At 43.2% G+C, this 15,584-nt stretch overlaps 2 protein-coding genes across 2 annotated transcripts; one reads left to right on the plus strand and one right to left on the minus strand.

The window, feature by feature from the left end:
- Positions 1–663: 663 nt before the first annotated feature.
- LOC114851280 (RLA class II histocompatibility antigen, DP alpha-1 chain-like) lies at positions 664–2,201 on the minus strand. The gene is made up of 4 exons (XM_041069820.2): positions 2,042–2,201; positions 1,681–1,932; positions 1,006–1,305; positions 664–930 (listed from the first exon to the last, which is right to left on the minus strand). Exons 1-4 carry the CDS (start codon positions 2,103–2,105, stop codon positions 809–811), a joined length of 738 nt encoding a protein of 245 aa, XP_040925754.1. The 5' UTR covers positions 2,106–2,201; the 3' UTR covers positions 664–808.
- Positions 2,202–12,702: 10,501 nt separating this feature from the next.
- LOC114851279 (HLA class II histocompatibility antigen, DP alpha 1 chain-like) lies at positions 12,703–15,188 on the plus strand. The gene is made up of 4 exons (XM_029143028.2): positions 12,703–12,806; positions 12,891–13,139; positions 14,010–14,294; positions 14,369–15,188. Exons 1-4 carry the CDS (start codon positions 12,728–12,730, stop codon positions 14,488–14,490), a joined length of 735 nt encoding a protein of 244 aa, XP_028998861.1. The 5' UTR covers positions 12,703–12,727; the 3' UTR covers positions 14,491–15,188.
- Positions 15,189–15,584: the final 396 nt, after the last annotated feature.

Raw genomic sequence — 15,584 nt, forward strand, 5'->3', positions numbered from 1 at the left:
GGCTGACAGTGCAGTTATGACTTATTATTGTGACTCTAAATATTGCTCTATACTATTATTTTTAGAACGGTGACCCTAACCAACCCTAACAACACAAAGGTTATAATTTAATGGAAGATTTTTATTATTATTTTGTTTGTTTTATTTTGTCAGATGTTACTGACAAAGCCAAGAAGCCTTGATTTAATAAACAAATGTATATGGTCCTTACATGCATTTAAATCTGAGAACGGGTCTGTGGTGACCCTAACAAGACAAGGGATATGTAACTGTTCAAGGGTAACGTTAAGGCTGATAGATCCCAACAGGACGAAGAGATGATTTGAAAAACTGGTCCTCACGCTGTGTTTTATGAAGCACAATAATAAAAACAGACAAACACAACTGAGACCAAACAATAAACCCTGACAGAAAACATCAACGCGGAACAGTTTGTGCTTTGCAAAAGGCAGCACAACTTACAGGTTGTTACTGGTCCAGTAAACTGGAGAAGGTCTCGGACCCAATGTTTTATAAAAGTAGAGTCAAGTCCAGGATCATCCAGGTTATTTATTTATGTCTCAGTGAATCATCGTGTTTCGCATCGCATATTTACATACAAATTTATTAAACCAACAACGCTTGATGAAGTTACATGTGTTGAATAAAATTGTGATTGTAAACCATTGTGTGATTGTTTTATTCATTGTCATGTTTATAACTGATAAATGTTGGAGCTGCAGTGAATCAGAAACATTATTTACAAGCTTCAGCTGAAACAGTTGAGACACAAACTGACAGATCAACGTCTTCATTCTGTTTGAACCAATCAGCTGCACTCGTTTCCCTTAATGAGGAAGAAGGTTCCAGCTGCGACCCCCAGTAAACCGATGGTCAGACCCAGTCCACAGAACACGGCCGGTCCAACGCTGGGCTGCTGCACCTGAACGTCTGGACACAGAGACAGACACGTTAGACCGGGTCCAGGTCTGGACCCAGAACCAGCAGCTGAGGTCCGGTTCTCACCCCAGAGTCTGGTGAGCGGTTCCTCCAGGGCCGGATGCTCCACGCTGCAGCTGTACATGTCTCCCTGCTGGGGCGTGAACTCCAGCCTGGAGATCTGCTGGAAGGTGGAGTCTTTGTTCAGATACGGGACGTTGATGCTGGTTCCTTCTGTCACTTTGTCTCCATTCTTGGTCCAGTGGACTTTGACCGGAGCAGGATAGAAACCAGTCACAAAGCAGATCAGAGTGTTTTTCACTCCAGGCTCCACCTCGTCTTTGGTGTAGACGACTGGACCAGAAGGAGGGTCTGTAGGAAACACAACTCATGTCTGAGGACTTCATTTGAAATGTTGGGTCAATTTAATACTTTCATTTTTTATGAAGAAAAGAATCAATAAAAGTCAGAATTTTTGAAAAATACAAATGATAAACTGATACATAAACCTTAATTTTGAACAATATTCATTTTTTGGTTTGTTTGCCTGATGAGATGTGAAGTGAGACACAGCTGTTGATGAGTCACTGCTTCAGTCACTGAACATGAACAGTTTTATGTTTTAACTTCATATGAACATGTGTAAAGACGAGTATGTTAATATAAAATGGCTGTTACAAATTACAAATGAACTATAAAGTGGGTTACTGTAATTACAGTTCAATAGTTGCAACCCATAAACAGATGTATTGTTTGTCTTACCCAGCTCCAGTCGAGTGTTGTTATAAGCCTTAGAAACAATGTCCAGGTTTGTTTTGCAGATCTGTACATTAGCCACAGCCTGTTCATAAGCTCCTTCCACGTAGCTCATATGATCTATAAAACTGGGCTGAGGCTCGACTCCTTTCTGTTGGTTGAAGTCTGCGTACCACTTCTCTTCACCGTCCAGAGCGTACATCACCTCTCCATTCCCCGTCTTTGAACAGCCAACGATATTAAAGTCCTCATGAAGAACTGAAGACAAACCAGATAAACGGACCATGAACCTGATCAAACTGTTCACAGATCAGTTCAGATTCACACTAAACTTTAATGTTTGAAGAGTTTAAAGTTTAGATTTTACCTTCAGCAGAGACGCAGAGAACACAAAGCACAACCAGAACCAGCTTCATCTTCATCATCATCATCAGCAGCAGGTTTCTGAGTCTGAATCTCTGAGAACAAAGTGACACAAAGTCCGGCAGCAGCTGAGTCTCTCTAACAGAGCAGCCAATCAGAGAACGGAGAATGTGTGATGTCACCTGTAACCGAGTAGAAACAGAAGCTGACACGAGAAGAAACTCAAAATACAGAAGATAAGTATATAAAAAGTGAATGAATACACAGACCTACTCAGGTCGAGGCAGATGGCCGCCCACATCCAGCCTGGTTCTGCTGGAGGTTTCTTCCTCGTTAGAGAGGGAGTTTTTCCTCTCCATTGTTGCTGTCAAATTAAATGCCTGCTGTATGTGGGATTTGTTGGGTTTAGTTGTGTGAGGTCCTAAACCTTACTTTGTAAAGTGCCTTGAGATAACTTTTGGCGCTATATAAATAGAACTGAATAGAACTGAATTGAGGTCAAACTGTAAAGTAAACAGGAAGAATCACTAACCTGTTTACTGATGGTACAATACTAAAATTTAATGAAGTCAATTCAAACTGAAAATATTTACACATGTCTACAGTTTATTAATGTGATTTCCTGACTACTTATTTGCTCAGCTAATTATATTTTAACTCCAGACAGTCCAACGAATCCAACTTGCATCTTTTCAACTCAAATATTAGGAATTTTATTTTAATTACATTTCTTTTCTTGTGTGGAACTAGTTTTCTGATGGTACAGAACATAAACCAAGCAGGATTTACATGTTAAATATCTGTCTGCATTACACTGATTTAGGTTTGTTACATTGTTTTCTCTTGATATGTTCATCACAATTACACCTTATGTCTTTACTCCTCTTTCTACACTGATCTTGCTACAAACTCACTGAAACCAAACCAGGACTCAAGTGCAAGAAATACAACCAGAGAAATGTCACATGCAAGTTAGAATATTTATTAGTAGAACAAAAAAAAATAACAGCAACACAAAAACGCTGGAGGAAACCTTAAACCACTGCAGGACCTGACAATTAGAATAGCAATAGTTCAAATATTGGCTGACTGGTGGCACAGTGGATGTTACTGGTTAAGTCCCCATGACCAGATGTGTCTTTGAGCAAGATATCCATCAAAGCAACACCAGGAGGTGTGAAATGTAAAGGACAAATGTCATGTCATTACATGTGTAATTACAGTACATGTGTAATGACATGGTTAGATCTGAAGATCAGCAGAATTAAACACCAATTAACTTAACAAACTGTACCAACATATTAATAGGAAACAGGACCAAGGATGAGACACATGGTGAGACTATAAACAAATGAAACAGGAACCAGTATCGCCGCCTGGTGGCAGCAGGAACAAATGCTCAGCTCTGCTGCTGTTGGTTGAACCAGAATGGGTTGTGTGGAGTCTGCAGTTACGATCACTGATAACAGTATATTTCTTAGAGTCTTTGTGACTTTGAGTTTTTCTCTGTACTTGGATAAGAAGAGAAAAATTTAAACCAAACAAGAATGTTTAAGTTGATTTTTGCTTTACTAAGGATATAAAGGAAAGCAATGGTTTAGACAGACGTATAATCATGTGATTCTCTGCTCAGCTGTCAAACTGAAGTGTCCTTCATCAAGACAGCAACCCTCAGGTTGGATCACACACCAGAAATAACATCACAAACAACATTAGTGCTGGAGTAATTGAGTAGAATTCATTATAAAAGACGTCTGATGTTTTGGTCTCTATATTTAACATGAATGAGTTTAAGCTGCAGCCAGAGTCAGAACCAGACAAGGCTTCACCATATTCTCATATAAACCTTCATATTCTTCATATAAACCTCATCTCTGCTTTCAGTGGACGATGCACATTTAAGCACATTCCAGTCAGATGCCCAGTATGAAACCAGTTTGTTTCCTGTCTGACCACATGCTGCCTTCAGTGTCTTTGTAAATCAGAAACCTCTCATTTTCTTCTCACAGTTCATTGAACTGACATTATTATATGAATTAGTCTGGAGTTTACGTCTAGACATGAAAGCAGCATCTGTTTACTTTCACTTCAGGATCAGCAGCCAATCAGAAAACCAGCAGCTGATGAGACTTCAGTTACCAGGATCAAGTAGCTTCATCACAGCTGGGTCAATAATAAAACCCAGCTGATGCTGGTTTCTGGTCTCCAGCAATAATCAGTTCATTTACTAACTGCTCCATAACAAACAGTACCACATGATGAAGGTTGTAATAAATGAGCCCAAAACTCTAGAAGACATCATGTAAAGGTTCTGCACTTGTAAAGCATTTTAACAATGCATCACATTCACTCACACACTCACACATTGTGCAGCTGCTGAGCGTCGGCTGGAGCCTCTTCTGCTGCAGCACCTAAATCAACCGCCCTCTGGTGGTGTTTCTGGGGTATTACACCATGATCCTGTCCTTCCTTTGGTGTGTAAGACACTTCACACTAGCTCCCTGGGTGCCCTGCAGCCCACTGCTCCCTCAGGGGATGGGTTAAGATAATACCTGGCACTGAGACGCTCCAGAGGAGACGGGATCAGGAAGGCTGGCATTGCCGGGGGGGCTGGAGAGAGCCATAACATGGAACACTTAATACTGAATAAGTCAGTCATCATGGGAAACGTTAGATTTCTCACCAACAGGATGGACAAGCTTGCGACGCTCACACGGCACCAGCTGGAGTATAGGACACCCACAGGCCCTCTTCCTGATCTCTGGGGACTTTAACCATGCACCTCCCTCAGCTGCTCTGCCTACATACACCTAGTATGTGACCTGCCCCACCAGAGACAATAAAACACTGGACTTATTCTATGCCAACACCAAAGAGGCCTACGCTGCATCCTCCCTCCCACCGCTGGGCAGAGCTGACCACAACATCCTGCATCTCCTGCCTGTGTATAAACCTGTTGTACACAGGCAGCCGGTGGTGCCCCGCACAGTGAAGAGGTGGACAGCTGAGAGCGAGGAGGCTCCCAGGGACTGTTTTAACACCACTGTGTGGACGGAGCTCTGCGACCCACATGGGGAGGACATTAACGCAATAACAGACTGTGTAACGGACTACATAAACTTCTGCTGTGAAAACACTGTTCCCTCCAGGCGGGTTCGGTGTTTCACCAACAGCAAGCCATGGGTCACCCCTGATATTAAAGCTCTGCTAAAGGAGAAGAAGAGAGCATTTAAATCAGGGGACAGGGAGGAGCTGAGGAGGAAAATCCGTGAGGGGAAGTCCAGCTACAGGAGGAAGATGGAGGAGCAGCTGCAGCAGAACAATGTCAGTGAGGTGTGGAGGAGCCTGAAAACCATGTCAGGCTTCAAAGCTCCACACCCACAGGCTGAGGGGGACCTGAGCTGGGTCAACGAGCTGAACTCTTACTTTAATAGGTTTGACCAAGCACCCACTCACACCTCCCAGCAGCTGCCTCCAAACCTTTTGTCACCTCATACCACTGGATTACCAGCCCCCACAGCCCTTCACACCTTTACACAAAGCCCTCTACCCTCAGCCCTGACGACACACACTGAGTCACTTCCTCAACCCCTCACTTCACACCACACTGAGACACTCCCTCCACCCCTATCCTTCTCCAGCACCCAGGTGAGCTCAGGAAGATCAAGGCCAGGAAAGCAGCTGGACCAGACGGCATCAGCTCCAGACTCCTTAAGTCCTGTGCAGGCGAACTGTGTGGAGTTATGGAGCATGTCTTCAACCTGAGCCTCAAGCTGAGGGTGGTACCACAGCTCTGGAAGACCTCCTGCGTGGTACCAGTGCCCAAGACACCGCACGCCAAAGACCCCAGCAGCTTCAGACCAGTGGCTCTGACATCACACCTGATGAAGACACTGGAGAGACTGGTCCTGGGTCACCTCCGCTCTGCAGTGGGAACCTACCTGGACCCGCTGCAATTCGCCTACCGACACGGCATAGGAGTAGACGACGCTGTCATCTTCCTCCTATCGAGCCCTTTCCCACCTAGAGAAGCCTGACAGCACTGTGAGGATCATGTTCTTTGACTTCTCCAGTGCCTTCAACACCATCCAGCCGATGCTTCTGAAACACAAACTGGAGGAGGCTGGTGTTGACCTTCATCTGACGGAGTGGGTTATGGACTATCTCACAAACAGGCCTCAGTTTGTGAGAGCCAGGGACTGTGTGTCTGACACTCTGACCTGCAGTGTGGGGGCCCCACAGGGGACTGTACTGGCCCCCTTCCTTTTCACCCTCTACACGTCAGACTTCAGACACGACACGGACAGCTGTGTTCTGCAGAAGTTCTCTGATGACTCTGCGATCGTCGGACTGATCACCGATGATGACGATGCAGAGTACAGAGGACTCACTCAGAACTTTGTGGACTGGTGCCAGCGGAACCACCTCCTGATCAATGCAGGGAAAACGAAGGAGATGATGGTGGATTTCCGCAGACAGCAGCCTGCTGTCATATCACCGATGCACATCCAGGGAAGGGACATTGAGAGAGTGGACTCTTACAAGTACCTGGGAATGCATCTGACCAATAAACTGGACTGGACTCATAACACGGATGCACTGTACAGGAAGGGTCAGAGCAGACTCTACCTGCTGAGGAGACTGCGGTCTTTTGGAGTGAAGGGGCCACTCCTGAAGACCTTCTATGACTCTGTGGTGGCATCAGCCATCCTGTACGTGTGGTCTGCTGGGGCAGCAGCATCACAGTGAGGGACAGGAAGAGACTGGACAGGATCATCAAGAAGTCCAGCTCTGTCCTGGGCTGCACTCTGGACACGGTGCAGGAGGTGGGTGAGAGAAGGGTCCTGGCTAAACTGACATCCATCATGGACCAGGACTCTCACCCACTGGAGGACTCACTGTCTGCTCTGAAGAGCAGCTTCAGTAGCAGACTGATCCACCCTCGCTGTGTGAAGGAGAGATATCGTAGATCCTTCCTACCTGCTGCTGTCAGACTGTACAATCAGAACTGTTGACCACATCCCACCACAGTCACTCACCCACTGCATCAGTGGTTTATATAGCAACCTGCTCTGCACAATATTTGTGTAAATCTGTGAACAATCATGTACATTGTTACCGGTACAAATCTTATACCCATTACTGTGCAATAACCCTGCAATGACCTCATACTCACTCTAACTGTACTGTACTGCTTTGTACTGTGCCAACACAAACTGTTCTGTACCTGTATTCTCGCTAATCAGTACTGCTGTTGTGAGAAGTAATATTCCCACTGTGGGACTATTAAAGGTTTTCTTATCTTATCTAAACTTGTATATTATATTCATTCATTACACACAGACTAATATATTTCAAAGGTTTATTTAATTTTTAATTGTGACGATTATAACTGACAAGTATGAAAACCCCAAATTCATTATCAGAAAATTTGAATATTAACAGCACTCAGGACTCCTTCTGCCTGAATTACAGTACTGTAGTAATGCGGTATGGCATAGGTTGTTAGCTCTGGCATTTCTCATGTTTCTCTTCACAATACCACACAGATTTTCTATGGGGTTAAGGTCAGCTGAGTTTGTTGGCCAATCAAGAACAATTGACCTTGGAAAACAAAGTGGACCAACACCAGCAGATGACATGGCACCCCAAACTATCACTGACCGGAAACTTTACACTGGACCTCAAGCAGCGTGGACTCTGTGCCTCTTCTCTCTTCCTCCAGACTGTGGAACCCTGATTTTCAAAGGAAATTTATCAGAGAACATAACTTTGGAGCATTCAGCAGCAGTCAGTCATTTTTGTCTTTAGCCCAGGTGAGATGCTTCTGACGCTGTCTGTTGTTCCAGAGTGGCTTGATACAAGAAACGCAACAGCTGAAACGCATGTCTGCATAAGTCTGGGCGTAGTGGTTCTTAAAGCACCAACTCCAGCTGCGGTCCACGCTTTGTGAATCTCCCCCAACAATTTTGAATGGCTTTTGTTTCACAGTCCTCTCCAGGGTGTCTCTGAGATACTGAATTTGGGATTTTTATTAGTTAGTTATAATTGTCACAATTTAAAAACGTAAACTTTTGAAATGTATCAGTCTGTGTGTAATGAATGAATATAAAATACAAGTTTCACTTTTTGAATGGGATTAGTAAAATAAATCAACTTTTTGGTGATATTCTAATTATATGACCAGCATCTGTACATGACACATGCTGAGTCCCGTGGGGCAAGTGTTGCAGTTTCTGATCATTAAATCAGTTGACTGAGTTACAGTAGCAGGAGTATTGTATCTATTCAAAACCTCTGTTTCACTTCAAACGGTTTTGAAATAAAACCTTTTAATGTTATTGTGCTGTTTGCCAATTTGAAACATGTGCTCTTTCCATACATAATATTGTTTATGTATAGACTACCTTAATGTACAGAAAATATGATGACGGGTGTTATGGGAAAAATTGTGTCTTCCTTATTTCTATGCAGTTATTATATGATTCATGACTTATGTTCTGCAATTAATATCTTATGTTTTGTCTTACTGTATGCATTTGACATTTGACCTACATTGTTCAATGGTTGTCTCTGCCTGATAGACTCTCAACTCTAGCTCCCAAACCCAAGGTCGGGGAGTTGTGTCTCTGTCTGTTGAGACTTGGTGCTCCTTTCTCACAGATAGTTGGACGTCAGCGATGCAGGTGTGAGAATGTAAATATCTTCACACACACTGCGACAGGGAGGAGATGGTGCATGTAATTTGATTGGGTTAGAAAGACATTCCACCCTAGTCGGACAGAGAAGCTAAAAGGCAGAAGCAACTTGAGGATCGTGGGCTCTTTGCATCACACCTTCGTGGTGTGTGCACTGATCTCCCAGCTGGTTTTTGGTTTGTTGATGTGCACGATCAACATCCATGCTTTTTATTTGCTTTCTCCATTATTTTTATTTTCCTTTATTTTTCTAATAAAAAAATTCACAAAAGACAACTCTCTCATCTGCCTCTTTATGGGAAATTTCCGCCACACGGGTAACAAAGATGCTTGCTTACAGTACAGCTCACATCCTGGCCTGTAGCTCTGAAGACAAAGCCAGAAGAGGATAGTGTAAATGAACTAAAATAGAATTAATAATTTTTCATAAAAAACATTTACCTAGCCCTGCGATGGGCTTGCGACCTGTCCAGGTATCCTGCCCTTCCCTTATTACTTCAGTTTGTGTTGCTCATGCAAAATCAGTCATAAAATGACATTGATGTATTTCTGTGCATGAGTCAAGCGTAGAAACTACTGTTAAAATTTAGGCTTCAGGTTAGTGAAAACATTTAGAAACATGTACTGTAATACCTCAGCAGCCATGCAGATCCCAGGTCAGTCCTTCAGGCAGGTCACTAACCTGACTCACCGAAGTCTCACCATCAGCTTTTATTTTAAGATATAATTCAGTTTAGTTTATTCAACAATGTGACTACACAGACAGAAATGTAAAAGTTGTTTCAAAGCTCTAAAAACCTTCAAAAATAATAAATCTGTCAGGTTCAGCAGACGGCTTGACAAAACGAACCCACATGCACGGCTCAGAGTCCAACAGGTTCTTGATACGGAGTCTTTATTGTGTAGATTCAGGACAGGCAGATGACTCAGTTTTCAGCACAATCCTCTGCACAAGGAACAGGCATAAAACTGGTCAGACAGGCGAGGGTCGGCAACGGGGAATACAACGTAGGTACCAGAGGATTAGCAGCTCAGCATCAGGTAACAGGCGGTGGTCATCAACAGGAAGGCTCGGCGACAGTGCAACAAGGACTAGACAAACTCGAGGTCAGGTAACACAGTGATCAGGAACATTGCCTGTTACTCTCCCTGCGACATTACAACAAGGACTAGGCAGGAGACGAGGTCAGAAACGGAACAGGACTGGTAACTAGACTCGGTACAGAATTGCTGGAAATGAATCAACAATCTGGCAAATTGCAAAGGTGAAGACTGGTGGTTAAATACTGGTGAGATTACTGATTGCAGACAGGTGATGTGATATGAACCGGAAGTAATGTTAGCAACAAGCATGGACTGAGCAGAAACGGAAATGCAACAATAAAACAATAAAAATAAATAGAAGTTTAACTAAAACATGACAAAATCCACCCATTAAGTGATCAGTGTAACCTGTTAACAGGCTTCAGTCTCCTTGTCGCTCCAAACATCAAGTTTTCACCTATTTATTAAGTAAATGTGTTCTTGTCAAAGAGAACTTTTAAACATTGGACACAATGAAGTTTTTGCTAATGCAGGTAATTCTATCATTGCAGTTATGAAGCACATTCATCTGGCTTCATGTTATAACCTGAATCACTTTTCTCGATTTCTTCAATTTGTTTCACAGTTAAAACCATTTTTCTGAACTGTCTGTTCTCCAGCTTCTCCGTTGACCACCAAACAATGATGCCTTTAGGTCTCAGTCACTTCAGAGTTGTACCATGATCTACTGCAGCTGTGACTCTCAGTATGATGATGTTCAGGTCTCCTGCAGACAGCAGCATTTAGAATAGATTATAAAAAAATTAAAATGGGAATTAAAAAATTAAATGGTAATAAATTAAAAAATAAAATGGTAATATATATACACATCTGAATGATTTATTGAAATTACACAATCATATTGCACATCTGAATGAGGTAGTGACTTAATGTTTGTTAACAGTTTAAATGGCCAATGGGAAGAGGCTGTTTTAGTCTGGTGGTGTTGGATTTTACTGACCTGAAACACTGTCCTGACGGCAGCAGGTCAAAGGTCATGAGCTGAGCTGGCCTTGATGTTTGGAGACCAGGACATATCAGCTGAGCTCTGGGTGTAGAATCTGATGGTGGGGACAGCTTCCACACGTTCTCTGTTTATGATGAGTGAAGCATGGACCTGTTCTTGCTTCCTGAGGTCCATCATCAGTTCTTACAGCGAGGATGCTCTCAGAGACTGTGTGGACCGAGCTCCACATTAATGCCATTACAGACTGTGTAACGGACTACAGTATAGAGAACATCTACGACCAAAGCAAGCCCATCAAATTTGCGTACGGTGAGACAATACTCACGCTGCACTTTAGGCCCTTAAAAACATAAAAATATAACGCAAACCCATATAGATTTGTCAGCTATTATGACGATCAAGTGGGTTCTGGCCTTTCAGGCTTCATCTGATTCAGCTGGAAGACAGAACAGGTGTAAACACACTGTCAGCAGGTCAGACCACAGGTGTCAATAGAAGACGTACGTTCTCCTTGTGTGTAACCTGCACCCGACAAGACTCCTGCAGCAGGCTGCACACATGGAGCCTCCATGATGCCTTCATTTTGCTTTCTGTTGTACAGACGTAATGAGGACGACTGTTTGTGAACTGAATTCTTCTATTTTTCATGATTTTTGTGCAGATAGGTATATTTGTCATTTCCTCATCGTCTTCATCTAACCACGTTTCAGTGACCCTCACGTTACAGATACTTTTAGGTTTTTCTGTTTTATTTTAAAACCGTCTGTGTCTCCACAGCTTACTCGTCATCATACAAACCTTTAACCTCTTCCTCCTCTTCCTCTCCTGACTCCCTCCAATGACTCTTCTACATGTCAGTCCTACTTTTGCTTTAACTTCAGGTCTGTTTATATTTCCTCCTTCACTGCCACCATAACTCTCCTCCTCCCTCCTCTGTGCATCCTCATCCTCCCCCCTCAGACGTCTTCAGACGTCTTCTCCACATGATTCTAGTAGAACTGCTGAGCCTCTGCTGCGGCATCTACATCGACCGCCCTCTGGTGGTGTTTCGGTGGTATTACACCATGTTTCTGTCCTTCTCTGGGCAGATGTTCTCCCACTGCCTGACCTTATATAACAGTTAATAAGATGTCCTAGTTATATAATAACTGTTAATAAGACCTGGCTGTTACTTCAGTTGCTGCACAAACACTGGCAACTTTGTCTGCGATTCACATGAAGCTTGATGAACAGTATCAGCACAGACTGCAGCGGGTGGTCCAAACAGCAGAGAAGATCATCACTGCTGACCCACACACCCTGACACAAACTGTTTCAGCTCCTCCCCTCTGGCAGGCGTCACAGAGCCATAGCCTCCAGAACCACCAGAACCAGCAGAACCAGCAGAACCACCAGAACCAGCAGAACCACCAGAACCAGCAGAACCACCAGAACCAGCAGAACTACCAGAACCACCAGAACTACAGTACCAGAACCACCAGAACTACCAGAACCAACAGACAATGAGCCAGCTTCTTCCCTCAGACTGTGTGTGAAATGAAAGGAGATAAGATGCTTATATATGTTTCTTCATCAGTGAAGCTGTACAAAGCTTTTACTATGTCAATAAGTGAAAGCCCTCATAACCAGTGTCTTATTCAGTTTTGAGCCTGATACAAACTGTGGCAGAGTCAACATGAAATAAAGGAGTTAAAGTGAAAACATTAGATTTTTTCTGAACCATTTTAGTAAATAAGTAAAGTCTGAACAAACAGAAACTGGGTTTGACTGAGTCTAAGCGTCTAAATATTCTCTGCAGGTGCTGCTGGATCTACCCGGCCACTGATGACATCATGTGATCTCTGCACTGTGATTGGCTGCTCTGTGACTGAGCTGAGCTGCTGCTGGACTTTATGTCAGTTTGTCAGTTGTTCTCTCAGGTTCACAGACTCACACGAAGCTGATGATGATGATGAAGATGATGATGAAGTCGTCAGAGCTGGTCGTCTTCGTTTCCTCTGTTCTCTGTGTCTCTGCTGTTGGTAAGAATCATTCAGGTTTAAACCTGAGTTTGTTTAGTGTTTGTTCACTGTCAGTAGGTTCATCAGCAGCTTCTCTCTGTTCAGTTCTACATGAGGACCTGCACATCAGAGGCTGCTCAGACTCTGATGGAGAGGACGCATACACTCTGGACGTTGAAGAGCTGTGGTACGCAGACTTCATCAACAAGAAAGGAGTTTACCCTCTGCCCAGTTTTTTCAGTAGCTTCAGGTACAATGAAGGAACTTATGAACAGGCTGTGGCTGATCAACAGATCTGCAGAAGCAACCTGAAGAACAGTCGTATTGGAATGAAGGACCTGCCAGAGGAAAACGGTAAATAAAGTAAACACAATACACATAACACACAACTTTTGTTACTTTGGTTTAAGTATCTTAAAGAAAAGAACATTTCCATGATAACAAAGATTACTGTGTTTGACATCTGCTGTTTGGAATTAGTAAAATGTGTCAGATTATTTCAAAACAAACCTACAAAACCATAAGAAATTGTCATTTATCTTTAGTTTAACGGCACAATACTAGTGTATTGAGTTAAGATGGTTTGTAATAAAACCATGACAGTGAAGTCACACAGCTGCAGATTATTCTGACCGTCACTGGTCCAAACTGGGTTCAGCAGGTTACACTGGGCTGTGACTGGTTTCCAGTCTGGTGGACTGTAGATCAGAGAACCTGCTTTTCTCTGGTAGGTTTCTCTGTGTTGGACATGTGTTTGTGGCTCATGCTTCACCTGGTTTAACCTCTCACACTATAGAAAACTCCAGAGAGAGAAAGTATCAGACGCCTCTGTAACAATGAGAGAGGAGCTGCTCCCATGAGAAACAGGGTCAGAGTGACTGAACAGTCCTACAGTAACAGCATGTTTCTGTGCTTTAGTTTGCTTTATCCTGGTTCCCTCAATAACTGAACCAGGTGGATTATTTTACTGGGTTTTGGAAGGAAAAGACCACAAAGATGATGATGTCCACCGTGTGTTCGAGAAACTTTGCAGATCCTGTATTTTAACTTTGAAGCAGTGACTGGAAGTGAAGATTAGCCTCTGTTCTTGTAGAGAAGACGTCCCAGTAACTAGAGTTGATTCATCTCACTTTAATTGAACTGACATTTTCTGAACAAAGACTTTTGACTTGTGATTTTTTTTATTACCTTCATAAATTGATCAAAGCTTTGTTGTGTGTTCAGATGCTCCTTCCAGTCTGATCATTTACAGCAGAGATGACCTGGAGCTCGGACAGAAAAACACCCTCATCTGTCACGTCGCTGGTTTCTATCCTGCTCCAGTCAAAGTCCACTGGACCAAGAACGGAGAGAACGTGACAGAAGGAACCAGCATCAACGTTCCGTATCCTAACAAAGACGGCTCCTTCCAGCAGATCTCCAGGCTGGAGTTCACGCCCCAGCAGGGAGACATGTACAGCTGCAGCGTGGAGCATCCGGCCCTGGAGGAACCGCTCACCAGACTCTGGGGTGAGAACCGGACCTCAGCTGCTGGTTCTGGGTCCAGACCTGGAGCGGTCTAACGTGTCTGTCTCTGTGTCCAGACGTTCAGGTGCAGCAGCCCAGCGTTGGACCGGCCGTGTTCTGTGGACTGGGTCTGACCATCGGGTTGCTGGGGGTCGCAGCTGGAACCTTCTTCCTCATTAAGGGAAACGAGTGCAGCTGATTGGTTCAAACAGAATGATGATGTCTGTTTCCTTTATGTTCTTTATGTTCTAAACCATGTTCATGGGTCTTAATGATTTTACCTTAAGGTGGGCGAGTCAAACCTGCTTCTACACAGAAAGCAAATCAAGCTTCTGTTGCATGAAATGCTCTGTTGAAAAGATTCAAACTGCAACAACCTGAGTTGTAGATCAAAACAATAAACAGCAGCTTCTGTCCCCACAACCACTAGTGATGGAAATTTTCAATATACTGTATCAACCAAACTAAATTAGAAATGAAACAATTAACTCCATATCCAGATATCACCTGATAGACACATGTGATGAGTCACTGGAGATTATTAATTATACATCAGAGGTGGAGACTCCTCAAACTGCCTGAATAAGTTCTATTCCTAACGTCAACCTCAGTAAACTCAGCTGACTTTATTACAGTGAAGCTAAACAGACGACACCAGTGACAAATGGTTCACATTTAGATACATTCATAACCCTTTCATGGATCCAAAGCTCTTTACAGTAGCTCCTTATTCACCCATTCTCTCACACTGATGCACTCACTTATCACCAGGAGCATCTTGGGGTTCAGTGATATTCTGGGTAACTGTTTATTTTCTCACCACTGAGACCATTTATTCATTCTCTATTATGTTTAACTGTATTTGATGATTTGTAATTAAATGATTTCAACATCAGTCTGTGACTCAAACCAGCTTCAGCTTTTAAAACCATTAGTATAAACTAATGGTTTTAAAAGCTGTCTGTTCCTTAAAATTATTAGCATTAGAGGCTCAGCCTCAACCTGCTCAACCTGAGTCTGAATATTAAATAAAGGATGTTAGGAACAAGTCCCGTTTGGTCAAATAATGCACATACAAAAGAAAAGGTCATGCTGTTTTTAAGTACATCAACTCTTCAGCAGAGAAAGAAGCAGTGAACATCACACATTACACTCCAGAAGTCATTATCTGTAACAATGTCACAATGAAACTTGTTTTCTGCATTTAACCCATGCCCTGGAGGAGCAGATGAAGTTGGTGAGAAGTGCCTTGCTCAAGGACACACCTGGTACCAGAGGAGGGGATCGAGCCGG

The sequence above is a fragment of the Betta splendens genome, chromosome 2 (assembly GCF_900634795.4).
Source record: "Betta splendens chromosome 2, fBetSpl5.4, whole genome shotgun sequence".
Taxonomy (NCBI): domain Eukaryota; kingdom Metazoa; phylum Chordata; class Actinopteri; order Anabantiformes; family Osphronemidae; genus Betta; species Betta splendens.

Coding starts and splice junctions, on each gene's coding strand:
- LOC114851280 (XM_041069820.2), bottom strand. CDS start 2,105: ATGATGATGATGAAGATGAAGCTGGTTCTGGTTGTGCTTTGTGTTCTC. Junction 1,933..2,041: donor TCTCTGCGTCTCTGCTGAAG/GTAAAATCTAAA, acceptor GTTTGTCTTCAG/TTCTTCATGAGGACTTTAAT. Junction 1,306..1,680: donor CAACACTCGACTGGAGCTGG/GTAAGACAAACA, acceptor CTCAGACATGAG/TTGTGTTTCCTACAGACCCT.
- LOC114851279 (XM_029143028.2), top strand. CDS start 12,728: ATGATGATGATGAAGATGATGATGAAGTCGTCAGAGCTGGTCGTCTTC. Junction 13,140..14,009: donor GGACCTGCCAGAGGAAAACG/GTAAATAAAGTA, acceptor TTGTGTGTTCAG/ATGCTCCTTCCAGTCTGATC. Junction 14,295..14,368: donor ACCGCTCACCAGACTCTGGG/GTGAGAACCGGA, acceptor CTCTGTGTCCAG/ACGTTCAGGTGCAGCAGCCC.